A 22,044-nucleotide genomic window follows, 5' to 3' on the forward strand; every position below is an offset into this window, starting at 1 on the left:
CTATCTTATTGGGGTCTACAGCACTGTCACTAAACACAAAAACAAAACCTGAACATTTTTTAATTCCATTACATGCCTAGCACAGAGGCTCATATGGTAGGGGGTTACCCATGTGCTGAAAGAAAGTGAATTTGGGACACCTGGGCAGCTCATTCAGTTAAGCGTCCAGCTCGTGATTTTGGTTTAGGTCATGATCTCATGGTTCATGGGATGGAGACCCACACTGGGCTCTGTGCTGTCAGCATGGAGCCTGCTTGGGATTCTCTCTCTCCCTCTCTCTCTGCCCCTCTGTACTCTCTCTCAAAATAAATAAACTTAAAAAAAAAAAAAAAGAGGAGTGCCTGGGTGGCTCATTCTGTTTGGTGGCTCACTCTTGATCTTGGCTCAGGTCATAATCTGTTTGTGAGATCAAGCCCCACGTCAGGCTCTGTGCTGACAGCGTGGAGCCTGCTTGGGATTCTATCTTTCCCTTTCTCTCTGCCTCTCCCCTAAAAATAAAAACTTAAAAATATATATCTGGAAAAAATATTTAAGAAAAGAAAGTGAATTTTAAAATACATATGCTTTATTTACTAAAAAGTTTCATTTTTATAGTCAAGCAGAAAAGAAAACAAGAAAAGCAAAGAGGTTATATATAAAGAAATTACATATAAGGAAACTATAGGAGTGGCCTCTATACCCGACTCTTGGCCAGTTCTAGAGCTCAGGAAGACTTCAGGTTATAACGTATCGGGTAAGGCCTCCCCCTCGGACCTCGGAGAGCCTCCGGCAGTGTCGTAAGATATTCAGTATTACATGAAACCGCTTGTCAGCTTTCAAAGTTGTGAACTCCTTTATGTCCGCTTCCACTATAAAATAATGACCTGAAAAATAAAGATATTTGTGCCAATTTTCACGAGGACAACTTTCAAGATGAATCTTTAATGTGGTACAATGTGAATATGAATAACATTAATCATTTTTACTATTAGGCAACTGGAGTGAGATGCGGTATTCTTGCTGAAATAATCATTGTTCAACTGCAGTTGCACAATGTTTGTGGTAGCATTTTAGAAATGCACTCATCTGGTGGTACCCACTTTCCAAGAGGGAATATAGTATAGTGGCTGAAAGAATGAAACCCCCGTAGCTCTATCCCTTAACTGGCTGGCCTTGGGCAAGTATCTTAAGTTCTTTTTGCCTAATCTGCAAAATGGGAGTAATGGTACATACCTTGTAAGATGTGAGGACTAAAGCTCTCAGTACACTATCATACATAGTACACTATGCTATGTAAGTATGACCAAGTGTTCTTCATTACTATTCTAATTCTGAAAACCCTGGGTATAGTTTCATAATAGACTCTAAAGCCATGTTTCTCAGCCTCGGAACTACAGACGTTTCTTTTCTGTGGAAGCTGTCTTGAGCACTGTACTAAAGTGTACTTTAACAGCATCTGTAGTCTCTAGATGCCAGTAGCACCCCAACCCTAGTTGTAACCACCAAAAATATCTCCAGAGATGGTAAAAATGTTCCTTAGTGGGAAAGCCACCCCTGGCTGAGAACTACCTCTCTAGATTTAGAATTTTCTAGAATAAGTTTTGTTTCTCATGAGTTAGTTACATTCCAAACGGCTGACGTGCACACATACATATATATGCTATCATTTTTACCTTTGGTATCCTTTGTTTCTTCATCAATAAATCTGTGATAGAGATTTCTGGCCACAGAACTCATAGACTTCTTCGGCTGATATAGGATCTTGTATTTACTAACTATTGCCTTGTTGATTTCTTTAATAACATCATTAATTTGACAATAAGTTAAGCGGGATTTCATGTACCTGCAAATAAGTATATGATTCATTTTTTAAAAGAATCATTATACAAAATCATTTTCTTTGAAAAACATTCATGATGACTTTATACAGTAGCAGCTATTAGAACTCTTTATGCCAAAAAAATGTATATCAACTTCCAAATAAACCACACATCTCAACAATTGAAAAATTAAAGACATACCACAACGTATCAGTTGCTTATCTTCCCTACTTGCACCTAGATATATTAACCTCCATTACCTACAGAAATAATACTACAATTTAAAATAAGGTCTCAAATACTGACTCAAATGGACTGGTTAACTGCAAGCCAGAGGTTTAAACATTTTTAAATGTTTGTGAGCAACGGAAACAAAAATTTAAATATTAATAAATTAAATAACTCACACCACTCTAGTTTTCTGCAAACTTATCTGTTCTGAGAAAGAAAAAGAAAGGAGGAGGAGGAGGAGGAGGAAGGAAGATGTGCAACAAAGGCCACAACAGAGATGGTAATTCCCGTCAGGACACAGAGCCGATCGCACAGGATGATGGCAGAGAAGAGGGCTGGGGGTGAGTCAGAGGACGGACTCCACCCCATTGAGCACTGGTGTTTCTCTAAATCCACTCTTCCAATCCCTTCTCCCCCTTGCTATCCTCCCCGTCACCTATAGTCTTAGAATATAAAAACAGGAGACTTGATTTCTCCGTATACACCAAAACCCAAACCCAATGACCTGCCTCAATTTTTCCCTTCAACAAAATGTGGGTTCATTATGTGAAACACTGCCCTTCTCTTCTCTCCAAAGGGACAGATTTCTTTCTTTCTTTGTTTCAAATGTTTATTTGTTTTTGACAGCAAGAGACAGAGCGCGAGCTGGGGAAGGTCAGTGAGAGGGAGACACAGAATCCGAAGCAGGCTCCAGACTCTGAGCTGTCAGCACAGAGCCTGACGTGGGGCTCGAACTCATGCCACAAGATCATGACCTGAGCCAAAGTCAGACGCTTAACCAACTGAGCCACCCAGGTGCCCCCAAGGGGGCAGATTTCTAATCAAAACTTACTTAATATAAAATAATACATGAATATGTTTAAAGGAAAATGTTCATATAGATCAAAACACATTTTCATTGTTCTTTTCTAAATTCATTTTTGCTGTTGTTGTTTCTAACCACAATTCCCACAAACTGTTGATCCCACAAACTACCCCCCCCCGTCCAAAATAATTCCTTTAAATCCTCTGAACTATCACCTTAATTTCCTCAATACCTGTCCCGCCTCTTCTGCCAATGTTCTCCACTTTAACTCCACCCTCAGTATTAACTTTTTAAAGATAAATAAATGAAAGCCCCATGCCTGGAATACATTCTTCCTTACCCCAATCTTCCAAGTCCTCTCATTCACTAAATATCCCCTTAGTTTAAAAACGAATACTCTGGGCGCCTGGATGGCTCAGTCAGTTGAGTGTCCGACTTTGGCTCAGGTCACCATCTCATTAATTTGTGAGTTTGAGCCCCACATCAGGCTCTGCGCTGACAGCATAGAGCCTGCTTGGATCCTCTGTTTCCCTCTCTCTGTGTCCCTCCCCTGCTCTCTCTCTCTCAAAAAATAAACATTAAAAAAAAACAAAACTCTACCATGCCTATTCTGATTTCCTTCATCTCTTCATGGAAGCATTTTCTAAAAACCCATCTACTCTACTGATCCTCACACACATTTGCTTTTCCCTTTAGCTCAGCTAATGAGCAACAAAAATAACAATTTAAAAAACTGAATAGCGCCAAACAGAATTATCATGAAAATAAAGCAATCATAAAAAGAAATGACTGACCAAAAAAAATAAAGATTAAAGAGAAAGGTCAGTCTCATTTTGATGAAATGTAATACAACTATTAAAACCCAAGTTTACAAGAATAGCTAACAATGGCAAAATGCTCATGATAAAAAAGGAAGTAAGTGGTATTTACTGTATAACTACATTGTTGTCATAACAATCAGAAACAACCTATTATATACGTGAAATTAAATAAATATCCGGGTGGCCGAATTACAGAGGAGTTATTTTCTGACATCAAATATTTTCTACATGTATTATTTGTATAATGGAAACGTAGTAAGAAATGCAGTAATATAGAGCCAAGAAGTTAAGCAAAGCCCTAGAACTACATTAGTTTAAAAACATGAGGTTCCATGACGGGCTCTCCATTACTGTCCTCTGTGAAGAGCAAAGACCTTCCTCCAGGGAAGTTATCTGGTCTTACTCGCCCCTGTATTCTCCTCAGTGACCCAGGGCCTGGAACGAGCATGTGGCAGAAGTTGAGTAACAAACAGAAACCAAACACAACATTTGCCATTCCAATTCTCACACCTACGCAGCACGCTTTTCTTAAAAGTACAGCGAAACTGAGGCTACTTCTAAATTTTTTTTTTTTTTTAGCGTTTATTTATTTTTGAGACAGAGAGAGACAGAGCATGAACGGGGGAGGGGCAGAGAGAGAGGGAGACACAGAATCCGAAGCAGGCTCCAGGCTCTGAGCCATCAGCCCAGAGCCCAACGCGGGGCTCAAACTTACGGACCGCAAGATCGTGACCTGAGCTGAAGTCGGACGCTTAACCGCCTGAGCCACCCAGGCGCCCCCTGACGCTACTTCTAAAATGTAACTGGATAAATCTCTTATCACAAAATGGTCCTGGAACTCAGCAACAGACTGACCCATCTCTAGATCTCGCTATGAAAAGAGGTTTGACAACTAAATAAAAAACGATTTTAAGCATCTTCAAGAGACTTCCTGCATTTTCCTAGTACAATGTTAAGACTACTTTAGAAAAAAAATCAATATTTGAACACAGCATACTATGAATATAATCAAGCTTTATGATTTAAACAATCATGTACGTCGACCATTAAAGAGTTGAATGTTAAAATTTATCTTAAATACTTACGCTGGAATGCCATTAAACTCATCGGAAGTTATAAATGACATTTCTTTAATACTTCTTTGTTCTTTTGGCTGCTTCTTTGTGGGTGCAGGTTCCTCAACTTTGACTGGTTCTCCAGGGTCAACATCTGGCACATTAACACTAGGGAACAGAGATGCACACAGTTGTACAAGTGATGATCAGAATTCCGCAGCATACTAGAAAGTTTTCCCAACTGAAAATACTCAGTAACAAATACAAGATTCATCTTGTGATTGTTTTAGTCATTTTTTGCTGCCCCGACTCCTATGGTTCATGAAGATCTGAATAGTGAAGAGAACACTGAAAAATTAAATCCCCAAATCTTCAGTAATAGAATTATATTTATATAACCCAAACATGGTGCATGCAGTAAATATGCTAACCATCTTCACCAGTCATTCCTCGGCTCCTCAAGGCAGTATGTGCAAAGCTGAACTTATCTTAACCTCTCAACAGCTTCTCTTCCTGACTCCCTATTTCTGGATGTAGAAGCATTAATCACCTTCTACTTCTATTTTTCTAATTTATCCCATTGGTTGCCAGTATCAGTCCCTGCCTGTTGCAGACTCATTTTAGTTGCCAGCAATGAGCATGGAACTCTTGGATTCAGTCCTACCCAAATTTTGGAGTCAGTGAGAAGCCTAATATAGCTCCTACCCCACTAGCAAAGAGTCTAGAAATAGGCTGTAGCTTCTGGGTTATTTAGCTGCCAGGGAAGGAACAGACCCTTGTTTCTAGCAGCAAATGAAGCCATACTGGCTCAACTGTTCCAAAAAAGAAATGGGTTATAGGAAAGAGGAGATCGAACCCAGGAGTGAGTGAAGGGAATCCCAAGAAAGACAGGGAAGTGAGACCCCAAGATGACAGCTGAGCACCAGGCACAGGGCAACCAGGCCTGACTGAGGTGGTAAGACTGAGGATGGCCGTGTTGTGTGTTGTCAAGATGAAGATGCTCAATGCTATGGTCCCATCAACCTTATATGAGTGTTAACGTGAGACATCATGGTGAGGTTGGCTGACTTTTCTCTGTGCTTATCTTCACCAGGTGCTAAGGAAGCTCATGATTTCTCCTTCATGCCCTGCTGTGAGTATCAGCTGAAAAGAACCATTTCCACCTGCAGAAATGTTCTGCTTTGACTTTGGCTGAAAACTGAAACTAAGCCATAGCGAAGTCAGAAGAAAAGTCCTCCTATTCCCCAGACCATATTCCTGCTGGATATCCAACATCTAGTTCACACTACCATCCTGGCAGATCTCCTGTGATTACCTGTGATCCTAGCATTCATTCATGACCTTGCCCATCACTTTCTCCTTGTAGGGAAATCGCAGGGCACCCTGACCATGCCAGGCACTCTGTTGAGCTTATCTTCTTCTGGAGAACTCCAGCCATCAGCAAAAATGTGGCTCTTCTACATAGCAAGGCTCGTGCCTTCCTTTAAGTTTTTCAAATTTAAACAGTATATTGTTTATAGAAACACTCAGGTAAGAGTATGATTATCATAAACACCAGGATGACTACCTCTTTGACAGAGGAAGGGTCTGCAAGGGAAGAAGGAATGTAAAGTACCAGGAATGTCCTATTTCTTAATCTGACTGGTAGATACACTGATGTTTGTTTATTCTTCTTCTTTAATTTGCACCAATAATGCTTTAGTCACTTCCTGTGTGTGTGTACACACATATATATATTTCAAAAGTTAAAAAATTTTAAGTTATCCACGGCGTGTACTTGGAACCCTGGAAGAATAATCCAGAAGCCTAGAGAGGTGGAGGTGGTGGAACCCTGGAAGGGCAAAACACAGGAGCTCTCAAATCACACAGACAAATGATGATGGGAGATGGCATTCAGAGCCGGGCAATGAGAGCAGAAGGGAGGCCAGGGACAGACAAAATCTTGCAGGGACAGCAGCTTGGCTGAGGGCTACAGAGAGCAAGACAGGCTGAAGGCACGGAGTTCCCATCCCGGTGATGGGCGGAAGGCAGCAGGCATGACGGGTAACAAAGAACCAGTCAGTTGAGGCTCGGACACGCACAGTTGGAGAGAACAGCTCATTTATCAAGCTCCCAGCAAGCAATTAAAACAGCAGAGCCAGAGGTCACGTCAAGGCTGGAGTTGGACATTTGAGAGCATTAACAGTGGTGTAACGTAAGCGTAAGCAAAACTCAGCAAAACTCAGCTGTAATTTAAAGGAGGGCAGCCAAGTCAGAGACGCGGGACAACAAAGCACCGTGGCAGAGCAACAAACAGAATTTCAGGAACAGAGAGACAGAGAGATAAAATCTGAGAAGAAGGATCAGGGCTAAAGGGGGGATTTCTTGATGAGTTTCCTAAGTGTGGTAGTAATAGCAGCCCAGAGCCAGGCTCAGGTCAGGGGCTCTGCGGCAAAGGGGAGGCACAAGCATATACAGGCAGGGAACACAGCGGGGACACGAGTTTGAGGGGGAAAACAAAGCCAAGTTTTTGGTTCCTTCGGCTGTTTTTAAGACGGGACGTGTATGAATCTTATCTTTACCCTAAAACAATGGTTCTCAGGAGAGAGACTGTCCCCCAGAGGACATATGGCAATGTCTGGAGACATTTCTCATTGTCACAACTGGCCGGGGGCGGTGAGGGCGCCACTGATGCGTAGTTGGTAGGTAGAGATCAGGGTTGCTACTGAACACCCTCACTATCCTCATAACAAAAAATCATCTAGCCTAAGAAGGCAACACAGCCGAAGTTGACAAACTCTGCTCTAAGGGAAGGAAATGAGAAAAAGTAGGAAAAAAGAGCCTAGCGGACACTCACCCATGGGAAAGAGGGACGACATCGTCCAGAGGCAGCAGGATAAGACTGGGGCAGACAAAGCGAAACACTACTTCCAGTGTAAGTGACAACACTAACACTAACATAATCACTAACAAAATCACAAGCACATGAAAACGCAAAAAAGAGCTGAGGTGTTTAACAGTTTTATAAATGCAGACAGCAAGAATAATTATAAATACACTTACAAGTTCTGGGTTACTGTTACTTGAGGCAAATGGGGAGGAATGTTTTCTTTGAGATGTTCCACATCTTTATAATCCTCTTCAAGAGATGCACAGAGTTCCTAAAATTTAAAAAATGCTCCCCAATAAGTGGCTGTCCTGCCTGTGTGTGTTTTAAGACATTTTAAAGAGCACAAAAGATTCAACTACAATCACCATGACTGGGAGTGTTCAGAACACAGAAGAGGTGGAAAAGCACAGGTAGCAGCAATATTTTTTTAAGAACCCTTTGGTTTCTAGAGATGTTTTTGGATGGCAACATTGTATCTTTCTCTACTGTTTTTTTTGTTTTTTGTTTTTTGTTTTCAGAGAAAACTGCTATAATCACATTACAACAGCTAGGGTTGACATTCAACTTCAGCCTTGGCAAGCAACTAAAAAATGCATGAAGGATTTATGTTTGTCATTCCGGTAAATTGCCTTTGTTGACTTAGCAAACCTTCCCCGGTGTTATCTGTGCAACAGCACCAGGGTGACAATGCATGCCTGGAACGCATGTACGAGAAGCTACACAGAACGATTTCCACTGCTGACCTGCATAATTCTCTAGCTTAATGGAAATTTCCACTGGATCATAATTGCTTGTGTTTGTTTTGTGTTGTCTTTATTTTACCTTTCACTAGAACTTGAGGCTATGAACTCATGCAAATGTAATAAGAAAAATACTCTACACCTTTGGAGCCCTGTCATCTGACTCTCAATCAAAACATGAACAAAAATTCTACGTAGGCTTCACTTCTAAATTTAACATTCACTAGACACACACTTAATTTTGGGTACTCCCAGGCAGGTTAGAACTGAAACCAATATTGGTTTCTGTTTTGAATTTACAGGACATCTCTCTTTCAAAGAGCCAAATGATGCTCAAGCCACTAATTTCATTTCAACTAATAGTAGGATAGGCATATTCATGCCCATTCCTATGAAAAATCTTTACAGAGCTTAAGGATTATGAGGCTGAAAGGGTCCATAGAGGCCCCTGTTCACTCCCACCAAACACATCAATGGCTCTCAAAGCTTGAGGCAATGATGGACAAATTTGAGTATTTTCTCAGAAGTATACAAGCACTTTCACTAGCTTAGTCAATTAGAAAGCTTATTTAGAACAAAATGGTGTGTGAATGGGGCTCAAGTTTTTCTTGAGAATCCTTGTATTACATTTTATAGAACAGAGAAATGCAGAATGGAAGGAACCTAAGAAATAGTTCAGTATGCCCCATTAATTTCCAAATGAGGACAACAAGACCCCAAGGCGTAAGATGGCTTTCTCAGCATGGCAGAGGGTGCTAAGGGCAGCCTGAGTGAGAATCCACATCTCTTCACCCCAGGGCTAGTGTTCCTTCCACACCACTCTATCAGATCATTTGTTTCAATTAAAGCTACCAAGAATTATTCAGGAAATCTTCCTTTTTAGTAAAGTTCAACTTCAAGAAGAAAGAAACACCTGTGGAGTTCTGGAGTCCTTTATATTAATACAATGTAAATGACATTCTATACCATTAATAATAATTTACAAATCTAAGAACATTTGAAAGTATCCTTCAGAATTCCCTGGAATAGGCAATTTGTATTTATTGCCCTTTTGTTTCTTTACTGAAAAAAATGTTACCTTGAGTGAATGGTTGGTTTGTTCTTGATACTGAATTTCCAATTCCAATTTATTTAGAAGTTCATTTACTACAATGATCTCATCTCCTATTTTATCTAATGTAGTCTTCAAGGTAGGTTCCTGACCTATCAATAAACAAAGATAAAATGGCAAATAAAATATATAGAAGACTATTAACAAAACTGTACTCTTTAACTCAATTGTACCCAATTAAACTCTTGGACCAGAGTTTTACCTTAGATAGAGATGCTTAGGGGAAGAGAAAGGACTATTGTTTCAACCCTAGGACCTGTCTCCATGGATAATCTTAAGATCTCATTTCTAAGTAATTGGAAGAGAAGGAAGGGAGAGGTAAGTACAAAGCGTCCCCCGAGTCTTCTGTTTCTGGCAAATTCCTCCACCATAATAAAACACTTAGAAATGCTAGATAAAAGAAACACCCTTCTACATGCATAGCTGAGCTTTCATGAGAATAAGGTAAATCCCCAAGGGCTTCAACATGAAGGCAGACACACAGACTAGGCAGTGTGTGTGAGTCAGTGTTGCAACAGCCCTGACTGGGGGTGCAGAGGAAACCTGGGAGGAGAAGGCTGCCAGTCTCAGCAACCTAACTAACACATTTGGTTTTAATGGGGATAAGAGCCAAGGCTCTGGGACTTCAAAGCACAGGGTGTTAGAAGTTAGAATCCCAAATGAGGCTTCTTCATGGGATATATCTTCAGTGAAAGTGTAAACCTTAGAATTCTAATCACTGGCCAGGGAGAGAAGCTGATGTTTTGGACTGGCCCTCAGGGATGTGTGGAAAATGGGGGAGAGCTTCTCTTCAGAATTTGTTAATAGCGGCTTGGGATTCACTTGGGTTTGAAATTCATATTTACACTATCCACACTATTCACTAAGCAGAAAAAGTAATATAAAAAGTCACAGGCTAGTAATCAGTCTGGGGTACTTGAAAGAAACAAACAGCAGACATTTGTAAAGTAGCATGCTCTCGTATTCCCAACCCCACCTCCTGGCACCTCTCTCTAGCTCCATAGATTTGAGGATGGGAAAGCCAGAGTCTCCTCCTCCCTAGAAATAAAAGAAGTAATAAAAAAAATTTTTTTAAGAACAGATCAAAGGCACAAAAGAAAAACTATTCTCATAATCAAATCTTTCCGTCTTTACTTCTAGTAACCAATGAAATACACATAAACAAAAGCATAATTAGGGAGGCAGGAAAAAAAAAATAAACAAAAGCACAATTTGACCCTATCTGTAGATTATGAAAGCAGAAGAGTGAAATGGTCAGAAGATTCAAGGCCTAAAGTCAGAGATGCCAGTACCTACTTTAAGGTTACTATGAAGATAAGTGAAAAAGCACATGTAAGATGAGTTGAACACTGTGCCTGGAATCTAGTAAAACATTCAGTAAATGCTAACCCCTACTCATCATTATAATGACAAACAACATATAATTCTACCTAATAGAGCAATGCTAATTGCATTTGACAGGTTCATAACAACTAGAAGAAATTAGTAAGTAAATGAGAGTATTGACGTCTCTACCAAGATTAATTTCAGGGGATTAAATAACTAGTTTCGATACACTGGTATCTCCAATAACTTTTAGTCATTCAGGGCCTTATCTACTGATTTGTAGAAATATAATCAACTGAGCAAATATGCTACTTTTGATAGTAGTAATCTAGTACATTACAGCAGTCAAAAAATGTGTGGCAAACAAGTTACTGGGCTCTATTAAATAAGCTATGGAACCAGAAAGTCAAATTATTCTTCCCACATACACATGATGGTTACCCAGTATATAGTAATCTAATAGGTCACATTGCTTCGGTCAGGTCTCATGCTTTGGTGGGGTCATTTGAATTCAAGGTTTAATAGTTTTATAGATCTCCAAATTTTAGGTGTTTATCCCACAATAATCACGCCTCCAGAAAGAGATTCTAAACAAGTTATTAACACACACAAAACCAAGCAAACAAAAGGTTTAAATTATCAATTCATACTACAAACTACAGAAAAGTTCACCACGATGGTGCCAGCAGATAGAATTCTGCCTATCAGTAAACCATAAGCTTGCCTAGAGTGGACTGGGGAGCTCATAATTTTTATAAATAACATTTTCCCAGACTTGACAAAGATCACCTATTTCTTTGCACTGTCCCTGCCACATACTTTCAGCACTTCAACACATTCTGGAAGATGGTTCCAACCTCCAAGTTTCCTGACCTTAAAAAACTGGACATTTTCAATTGTTTGCTAGTCATACACATGGATAAGCTTCCTCCAAAGTAGACTGTGAGATGGGTTATGGGCTATTTCTACCTCTGTGGGTGTTTTCCACTTCTATATTTCTCCCTTACCTTTCAGTATCTCCATTTAGCTTTAGAACCACAAATGCCCCATAACCTTCAAATCTTACTATTGTGCCTTGTGAATCTCAAAAAAACATAAGCAATTAAGTCTAATTAATATCCAGTTCATTGTTCAATATAACTGGCATTTTAGTACTCTCTGCAATAGTCAAAATATTAATGCTGGAGTGCTTCAAAAAACCACTACTCAAAAAGTTCAAATTACTGGTCACTTAACTAGGTAGGTGAAAGATATTGAAAGTGGAATAATTAAAATGCATTATCTATGTATAACATCAGTGAAATCTGTTCTACTTACCACAGTTTCTTAATGACAGCATTCTTTTAATATTGCCAATTTTTTCATTAATATGAGAGCATAACTGTTCCAGGTCTGAGGAGGCCATCCTTTAAGCCTCTGAAGAAACAAACAAACAACCATATTTACCAAGAAAAGGCCAAATTTCTGTTCACTTTCAAAATCCAATAATGGTAAATACCCATTTCTTGAAAAGAAAGTACAAAAACTCAATTTCTTTTAATTTTATAAAATTCAGTTTCTACACACAGTCCAGTACCTGTCTCTGAGCCTTCTGTAATCAACGCATCCCAAACCAAAGTACAGGGAATTTACGGGGACAAATGCACTGTTTACATATAATGACAACGTTGAGATCTTCTTTACAAATGCAAAGTACACATGACTTTTAAGAAAAAACACAGTTAAGTACACAGAAGTAGGTCCAAGTAAGCATGTCTTCCATGCTGTGGGGGTCTGGCGCTTTACGGTTTGGGGTCCATAAGGAGGCGGAGGGAGGGAAGGAAGGGAGTCAGTTAATCACTCGCTCCGAGGGTAGGACAGAGTTATCTAAAGCAACCACTCCAGCTAACCGAGCGGTGGAAAGACAAGGTCGGCTCCACGGCTCCGCCCGGCTGCCCCGCTCCCGCACTCCGCCCCAGGAATGCCTATCGCCGGCTCCCGAGGGCACGACCCCCAATTCCAACCTCTCGAGGGTCCGGGAGCAAAGCGCCCACTCGCTGCGGGTTTCCGAGCCGCCGAGCCCTTGAGTCTCCTCTCGGCCAGAAGCCCAAGATCGCGAGACGCGACTCAGGGAGCGAAATTCAAAGCGCCCGCCAGGATCCGGCGCCGCGCAGGCGCACCTCGGCGTTCCCGGAACGCGGGCTTAAAGACAGTTCGAGTTACGGCGCCTTCCGGGGCCGCCCCTGAGCGGGGGGAAAGGGCGGGGAGAGGGCGGGGAAAGGGCGGGGCTGAGTGGGCTTTGAAGCGCCCGACTGCCGGGGCCATTGCTCCTCCTAGCGCCGGCGGTGAGGCGTGATCCCGGGCCGTCACCATCCACCGGCCAGGGGCCGCGAGCTCTAACAGTGAGTGTCCAAGCTGGCTGCACGTTAAAATCACCAAGGGCAGCTTTTACAAATTCCAATTCCATTGAAATCAGGCATTCTGGAAGTGGGGCCCACTCCCTGATATTTTAAAAAGCACCCCAGATAACTCCAAAAAGCACCCAAGTTTGTGAACTTAGAGACGGGGAAGGACCTTGTCCTCATAGAGTTTACAGCCTCTGTGAGCGCGAATACAAATTTAAGATAAAAAAGGTTAGGGGCGCCTGGGTGGCTCAGTCGGCTGGGCGTCTGACTTCAGCTCAGGTCATGATCTTGCGGTCGTGAGTTCGAGCCCCGCGTCGGGCTCTGTGCTGACAGCTCAGAGCCTGCAGCCTGTTTCAGATTCTGCGTCTCCCTCTCTCTATGACCTTCCCCCATTCGTGCTCTGTCTCTCTCTGTGTCAAAAATGAATAAACGTTAAAAAAAAGATAAAAAAGGTTAATTATCCCTTTTGGAAAAAAAAAAAAAAAAGGGAAAGTATCCCGGAGCTGGTGTGGCATCTCCACAGTCATCAACTATGCAGATTCCTTCTAACCTTTGGCACCACCCTCCACAGCGTCATGCATTCTGGTCTTCAGGTTGTCTGTGAAGCAAGATGACCCTGCCAATTCCTTCCTCAGGTCTTGGTCTAAGGCAGCAGAAAAGAGACAAGCGTCACATTCATGGAAGCTACACCCAATGGCTTCTATCTGATTTCACAGGTCATTCACATTTGCAAGCAAGACTGGAAGAAAACAATCATCAAAAAGTTTTTTGATTTAGATAGTTACATTGCATCCTCAACCATGTAGAGGTTCTGCTTGTAAGGGAGAAGGAGAGCATAGGTTCTGGATAGGCACATAGCAGCCTTGGCCATTTCTACTTACTACTTTTAAAAATCTCTGAGGGAAAATTTCAAACTTATAAAGTTAGAATTTAAGATAACGAACCCCATGCTCAACCCATCACCCCAGCTTCAACCATTATTAATTTATCTCAAATTTTTTTCATCTGTACCTCCTGTCCTCTTACCTTTTACCTACTGGAATATTTTGTTTATTTTTTATTATTACTATTTTTATTTTAGAGAAAGCATGCAAATGGGGGAGAGGGGCAGTGGGAAAGAGAGAGGGAGAGAGAGAGAATCCCAAGCATGTTCCACACTCAGTGCAGAGCCCTACTTGGGACTCAATCCCATGACCCTGGGATCATGACCTGAGCCAAAATCTAGAGTTTGGCTGACTCAGCCACCCAGGGACCCCTGGAATATTTTGAAGCAAATCTCAAATGTTATATCTTTCCATCCAAAACATCTACATATTTATCTCCTGAAAATAGAAACTCTTTAAAAATTACCATGTTAGCATGATCACACATAAGTATTTTAACAATTATTTCTGAATACCAAATATCAATGTTCAATCCCCTGATTATATCATCATTTATTTTTAAACTTTCATATGTTTGAATTAGAATCCAAATAAGAATCACACATTGTTATTTGGTTGATACATTTTTAATGTTTCTTTTAATTTTGACATACCTACTTATCTAAGGCTAAGTCATTTAACAGGAACAAAGCCTTTCATTGTAGGAATAAATGTAAGGCCTCAAATGTCAATATTCTAAGAAAAATAACACAGTAACACAAATTCACCCTGTAGCATCAAGAGAAAACATTATCAGATTATTTCCCATGAGAAAATAAATAGGAAGATGAGAGCATAAAGGCACTAAATTCAAGAGGAGAGGGGGGGAAATGTGGAAAAAATATAGAAATGAGTAACTGGATTACACTGCCTAGTTCATATTTCTTTCTAAGACAGGATTATTTATCAAGACTTGAAATACAATGACAGAAACTCAAGCCAAACTGACTTAAGCAAGAAAAAAAAGACTTCATTTGGTTTATAAAACAATAAAGGGTACATGTGTAGGTCTTCAGTTACAGCTGGAGCCAGAAATTCAAACATTTTATTAAAAAACCACCTCTATCTCTCAGTTCTGCATTCCTCTGTGCTGATTCCATTCCCAGGCAGCCTTTTCCCTGTGGTGACCGCTGGTACCTCTAGACTCAGACCCTAATAGTTTAGCAGTTCTTGCTTTCCTATGGAATCTAGCAAAATCATTGGTCTAATTTGAGTCATCTGCCCAGTCTTAAACTAAGCAGCCTGTTTAGGGGGGTGGAATGGTCAGGTTGGCCACATATCCTGGAGCTGGGAGTTAGGATAATCCTACCCAAAACACGGGGTCTGAGAGTAGGACAGAAGTGGTTTCTGGAATGTAATTTTACAGACAAGGATGAGGAAATTGGGAGGGGTTGTTTTGAACAAAAGTTTGTTGGAGAAAAGCAAGAGTTTCTCATTGGCTGAGTTGCAGAGGGAATTGATTTCTTGTAGGGGATGCAATGTACATCTTTCTCTGTTGGGGTCTGTGATTGATGATTCCTTCTTATTGATAATTCTTCTGCTGGGGTCTATAATTGACAATTCTTCCTATAATTGACATGGAATGGTAAGGCTCCTTCTAGTCTCCTGATTCCATGTCAGAGAGGTTTCCCTTTATTTTTATATGAGCAAGATAGAAGAAATTGCTGGACTGGTCCTTGCAAGAAATATAAGCAAGAGTAAAAGCAATGTGAACTCTAGTCTTCAGGGAAAAATAATAACAATGATAACATCAATAAACTTTTAGTGGGTACTTAGTCTAATTCAGGCATTTTGCACAGATTATCCTATTTAATCTTTGTAATAAACATGAATACTTACAATTATGATCTGTAATTTACAGATGAGGAACTGAGGATTATAATCACGTACTTGCACAAGTGAGTATCTCAGAGCCTGTCCTCTTTTGATGAAACTCTGTTACCTCTCGGAACCAAAAGGGTCTTTCACTCACTCCCATGTTTTATGTTTTGAACCTAAAGACTTCCATCATTGTTTCATTCTCTCATGCCATGCATATTCCACACGTGCAATTCTGGATTATTTATGAATTCTAAGTGTTTGATACTCAACTGACTTTGACAGAAAATACTTTTCTTTGTACTTTTTGTACTTCCTTTTTGTCCTTTTCTTGCAGCTAGGGGTCAAGTTTAATTTATTTCTGGATGTCCCCAAGTCAGAATCAACTAAGATCCTCATTGTAGAATAAAGATCAAAATCTCTTTAAGCAATAGGACTCTGCGCTTCTGGGAAGCTGGAGAAATATTTAACCCTCTGGTTTTAATGGTGGATAGTGACCAATAAGTTTGGGGACAGCTTCATAGCTCTACTTCCTGAAGAGGGAAAGCTCCCAGTGTAATAGACAGGGTGCATTCTGAGATACCTCATGGATCAGAGATAGGCCTGACCCTTTGGGGAGTTATAACATTCAAGGCAGATTGTGTTTTTACATTCCCTGCTAAACTACGCTCCTTTATCTTGTTCTTAAGTCATTTTCCAACTGACAATATTAAAACCCAAGGCGTATACTCATTATACAGTTCTCATGGGGACCATTTCTCAATTCTCATTGCCTGTCATAGCAGCTGAGGTGAATCAGCCCAGAAAATCAAACTCCTCACTTTTACAATGTTTCATACCCTAAAATGATTTATGCCTCTTGGTGGCATTTTTTGGTCTTGTTTGTTTGTTTGTTTGGTCGAGGGTTTTTTTTAAACTAGAGAGAAAAAGAGAAAGAGAAAAGCTTACACTTTTCCCCTAGTGTTCTCTCCTCATTTTATGGAGTCTTTATCCAGTGTGTGCTTTTTTAGTGTTATACTTAGAGCCCCAATTTCCGGGCCACCAGGGTGTCTCTTACAAAGACTCAGAGGGATGTAGTATGATTAGAGGCAGGGAAGGAAAGTCACCAGCATGAAAACTACACACACACTTCTCTCTCTGAGAGAATTCCACCCATTAGTGAGAAAGAGGAAGACGGGGGGAAAAATATCAAGAGACCTTTAGGTAGTCCCAGCTCAGTCATTAACTAGCTCTGTGAACTTGAGAAGTAGATGACTTCTGACATCATGCTGAGCTCAAAGCATTAGGGTTTGTTCCTTTTGAGAAGTATTTCCTGGGGAGCCTGGGTGGCTTAGTCAGTCAAACACCCTACTTCTGGTTTCAGCTCAGGTCATGATCTCATGGTTGTGGGATGGAGCCCTGAGTCAAGCTCTGTGCTGGGCATGGAGCCTGCTTAAAATGTTCTCTCTCCTTCTTCCTCTGCCTCTTCCCCACTCGCACGCATATGTGTTCTCTCTCTCTCTGTCTCTCAAAAAGAAAAAAAAAAAAAAGGAATTCCCTCTTCCTGTGACCTGCTTTTAAATATAAACATGACAAGGTGGAGAGTAATAGACTTTTAAGTTAAAAGGGAGAATTAAGACTGACCCACATTTTGCTTTCCCTACTTCTTAACAAATGTCCCCCAAATAAGTTTTTTTTAAATCCTTGCCTCCCAAAAAATCATTAATAATTGGCAATAAACAGAGATAATGTAAGGTAATAAACTTCAAAAACTGATGTCAAGGAGGGAAGTAGAAGATTCTGGAGCAAAGTGGAAAGGCAGAGGCCTGACTCCTCACCACACCACCACCTGAAATATTGGAAAACCCACAAATCTAAGAATTGCAAGCAATCTGGAGATTACCAACTGAAGGATAGCCTTTCTTTCCCCCCTATTCTTGGCAATCACTCCGTCTCTGAGTCCAGTTTCCCATTGGGAAATGACCCAAAGGTTGAGTGTGTTCCTCAAAGGGATGGACTATTCGTTGAAACTGCAAAAAGCAGAACAATGACTCGGTGCATTTAATAATGAAAATGAGAAAGTGGGGGAGGCAAGGAAGGAGGAAATCATGCAAGGAATGGTAAAGAAAATGATCTATAGGAATACATAAAGGAATAGCAAGACATTTTATATCTCTGTGAATTGTATATATACTAATTAAAAATAAGACTTCATCAAGAAGAGAGTAAAGAGAAACAAAAGAAAATGATAAAAAGGAGAGCTTCAGACTGAAAAATATAAATTGAGGGGTGCCTGCATGGCTCAGTTTGTTAAGTGTCTGACTTTGGCTTAGGTCATGGTGTCATGGTTTGTGAGATCGAGACCCGCATCTGGCTTTGCCCTGACAGCTCAGAGCCTGGAGCCGGCTTCGGATTCTGTGTCTCCCTCTCTCTCTGCCCCTCTCCTGCTCATGTGTGCTCACTCTCTCTCTCTTAAAACGATACACACACACACACACACACACACACACACATACACACACACTTCTTTTATTAAAAAATTAGTGGTTTCCCTAGAATTTGCAATATACTATAATATTTGTGAAGCTAAAAAATTTTTTTTAATGTTTATTTATTTTTGAGAGACAGAGACAGAGCATGAGCAGGGGAGGGGCAGAGAGAGAGGGAGACACAGAATCTGAAGCAGACTCCAGGTTCCACCTGGAGGGGCACCTGGGTGGCTAAGTCGCTTAAGTGACCAACTCTTGATTTAGGTTCCGGTCATGATCTCACACTAATAGAATTGAGCCCTGCGTTAGGCTCTACCCTGAGCTTTGAGCCTGCTTGGGATTCTCTCTCTCCCTCTCCCTTTGCCCCTCCCCCTCCCCCTCTCAAAATAAATAAATAAACATTTAAAAAATATACGTATATACATATAAATTGAGGGGCCAAAAAACACGATTACAGAATTAATACACTGAATTACAAATAGCAAGGAATAGAAGAGACACCTTTGGAAATCAAGTTAAGAGAAAAGCTTAAGATGATCAGAGTACATGCAGTTGAAAAAAAAAGAAATTAAAGAAAACACAGAGAAGCCCACAGAAACAGAAGATAGAGATGATCCAACGTGAGGATAATTTGTGTCCTAAATGCAAAGTAACCCCCCTAATGGCCAGAAGATTTAATAAAGGTGATTACCCAGAAAAAAAAAATTGAGCTTCTAGGTGGAGATGCACACCGCACTCAAAGAAAAGTTATTAAGGGACACTTTACAACTATAAATATCAGAGGTAAGTTATTCCACCTTAAGGATAAAGAAAGAATACTTCAACCATTCAGGTGAAAAGCGAATTGACTACAAGAAAGAAAAAAAAATCAGGTTGGCTGGCTGGCCTCCAACAATGGTACAGTAGCATTCCTCCCCCCATATTCTTTTGTTTGAAAAATTTCAGCCATACAAAAAAATGGAAAGAATTGAACAGCAACCATTCATATACCCTTCACTTAAATTCTTCAAATTGAAACATTTGCAATTTTTTCCTTCCTATATATCTGTACATACACAGTGGTGGTTTTAAAACTCCACAAATATAGAACCTGGAGCCTGCTTCAGATTGTGTCTCCCTCTCTCTCTGCCCCTCCCCCACTCATGCTCTGTCTCTGTCTCTCAAATAAACATTAAAAAAAAATTTTTTAGCCCCACAAATATTATAGTATATTGCGAATTCTAGGGAAACCACTAATTTTTTATGAAAGAAGTGTAACTGTTTACTAATAAAAAATGCTCAGGGCACCTGGGTGGCCCAGTCGGTTAAGTGTCTGACCCTTGATTTCGACTCAGGTCATGATCTCACAGTTCATGAGATCAAGCCTTGTGTCAGGTTCTGTGCTCACGGTGCCAGAGTCTGCTTGGCATTCTCTCTCTCCTTCTCTCTCTGCCCCTCCCTTGTTTTCTCTCTTTCTAAATAAATAAATAAATTTAAAAAATAAACCATGCTCAATGAAACTCAAAGAAAGTAGAAAAAGAAGCCTCTGGCAACAAATAGAAAATACTTACAAGCATGACTGATATTAACCCAAATATATGAATAATCACTTTATTTTTTTAATACAGCTTTTTAAAAAAATTTCTTAATTTTATTTAAATCCAACTTAGCATACAGCGTAATAATAATTTCAGGAGTAGAATTTAGTGATTCATCACTTACATATAACACCCAGTGCTCAATAATCACTTTAAATGTGAATGGGTCTAATTATACCAATTAAAAGACAGAAATTGTCAGAGTGGATTAAAAAAAAAAAGTAAGACTCAACCATAAGTTGTCTACAAGAAAACCACTTTGAATATACAGAATCCAATAGATTAAAAGTAAAGGTATGGAGAAAGATTACAACGATAATGCTAATCAAAAGAAAACTAAAGTAGTTATATTCATTTTGGACAAAGTAGACTTCAGAACAAGGAAAATTATCAGGGATAAAAAGCGACACTATGGAATAATAGAGGGGTCATTTTCCAAGAAGACTTACATTCTTAAACATGCATGCACCTAACAGCAGAGCATCATAATATGTGAGGCAAAACCTGATAGAAAAAAAAGAAAAATAGACCAATGCGCTATTATAGCTGGAGATCCAACATCTGTCCGTCAATAACTAATAGATCAAGCAGGCAGAAAAATCATTTACGATATAGTTTAACGAAACAACACTGTAAATTGATCTAATTGACATTTATGGAATATTCTGGCTAACAAAAGCAGAATACACATTCTTTTCAAGCTTGCAGAGACCATTCACCGAGACAGACCACATTCTGGGCCATAAAGTACACCTTCTTATTTATTTATTTATTTATTTTTGAGAGAGAGAACTCACTGGAGGGGCAGAGAGAGAGGGAGAAAGAGAGAATCCCAAGCAGGCCCCACATTGTCAGCGCAGAGCCCAACACTGGGCTCAATTCCATGAACCTTGAGATCACAACCTGAGCTGAAATCAAGGGTAGGACACTTGACCCACTGAGCCACCCAGGCACCCCATGGGCTATAAAGTACACCTTAAACAATTTAGAAGACTACAAGTGGTACAAAGTATATTTTTAGACTGCAATGGAATTAAACTCTTAAAAGTCATATCTCGAAATTGAGTCACATTGTTGGGTTAGGGCTTCAACATACGAATTTTGAGGGGACACGACTCACTATATCGTACACACACACACACATTTTCAACTATGAGAGGCTAACTTATGTCTCTGGCTTCTAGAGTCTAGCATTTTAATGCAACAGAATGTGTCCATGTAATAAAAGAATAAGGTGAGAAGTTCAGCGGCCTGTTGAGGGGAAGGGACAAGGACGCAAATAAAAAACTTAATATTTTTTCAATAATATTAAGAAGGAAATCTTTCTTTCTTCTACCTCACATATTCTAGAGGATGGTTGTTGCACTTGGGGGCATAAAATACCCAACCCAAACAATAACAAGGTATAAACAGCCCCTTGAATCCTGACTGGTTGTGGCTAAGCTGACCTCAAGAGAGACTCAGAGCTGACTAGAAATTGGAGCACCGGTTTCTACTAAAAGAAAAGGAGGACGAGATGTATTAATAGAGCAGCTTTATAGTACAAAATCTCCCCAGTTTTTCACAGAGATTGTATGTTACTGTTTTCTGCCATATGCTTAGTTCACACAAAGAAAAGAGTAAACGCACTATATAATCAATGCCTTGACAAAAATAAGATGGAAAAAAACCTGGGTAATTTGAGGAGAATTTAATCAAAGGGACTGCTTGAAATACATGGCAGAGTTTTCAGAAGGTGACAATTGATGGTGCAGTTCCCTGGGGTTTATAACCTTAAGGAACAGTTATTATCTCTAAATGTGAAGACTTAAAGTCACATGAGTTTGGGGAGGCAGCTCTGTGGAAGCGGCCACCTGGCAGGAGCTGTGACCTCTGGTTAGGTTCAGAGCACCCCTGTCAGAAACTCAACAGGAAGGAAGCTAGGAGAATAAATATCTGCCCGTATTCTCCTCCCACCTGTGGGTCTTCTTCTGATAACCCCTACTTCCATTGGCTGGACCCATCCTGAAGCCAGGAGGCAAAGGGAACTCTTGAAGCAGTCCATATAGGTCAGGCCCCCTCAGTCCAGGACTGGGTGGACAATCATGGAGAGTGGATCTTGAGGAGAAGGCAACTAA

At 40.3% G+C, this 22,044-nt stretch overlaps 1 protein-coding gene across 1 annotated transcript; it reads right to left on the minus strand.

Annotated features, from left to right (window-relative positions):
- Nucleotides 1-593: 593 nt before the first annotated feature.
- On the minus strand, nt 594-12,955 carry SKA1 (spindle and kinetochore associated complex subunit 1). The gene is made up of 7 exons (XM_047086360.1): nt 12,761-12,955; nt 12,075-12,173; nt 9,399-9,523; nt 7,754-7,851; nt 4,742-4,879; nt 1,653-1,822; nt 594-863 (listed from the first exon to the last, which is right to left on the minus strand). Exons 2-7 carry the CDS (start codon nt 12,160-12,162, stop codon nt 715-717), a joined length of 768 nt encoding a protein of 255 aa, XP_046942316.1. The 5' UTR covers nt 12,163-12,173; nt 12,761-12,955; the 3' UTR covers nt 594-714.
- Nucleotides 12,956-22,044: the final 9,089 nt, after the last annotated feature.

This window comes from Lynx rufus, unplaced genomic scaffold, assembly GCF_022079265.1.
Source record: "Lynx rufus isolate CCGP_SWC_20201006 ecotype Redwood Valley unplaced genomic scaffold, mLynRuf1.p SCAF_20, whole genome shotgun sequence".
Classification (NCBI taxonomy): domain Eukaryota; kingdom Metazoa; phylum Chordata; class Mammalia; order Carnivora; family Felidae; genus Lynx; species Lynx rufus.

Coding starts and splice junctions, on each gene's coding strand:
- SKA1 (XM_047086360.1), bottom strand. CDS start 12,162: ATGGCCTCCTCAGACCTGGAACAGTTATGCTCTCATATTAATGAAAAA. Junction 7,852..9,398: donor AAACCAACCATTCACTCAAG/GTAACATTTTTT, acceptor TTTAAATTTTAG/GAACTCTGTGCATCTCTTGA. Junction 1,823..4,741: donor GAGTTTAATGGCATTCCAGC/GTAAGTATTTAA, acceptor ACTTATTTGCAG/GTACATGAAATCCCGCTTAA.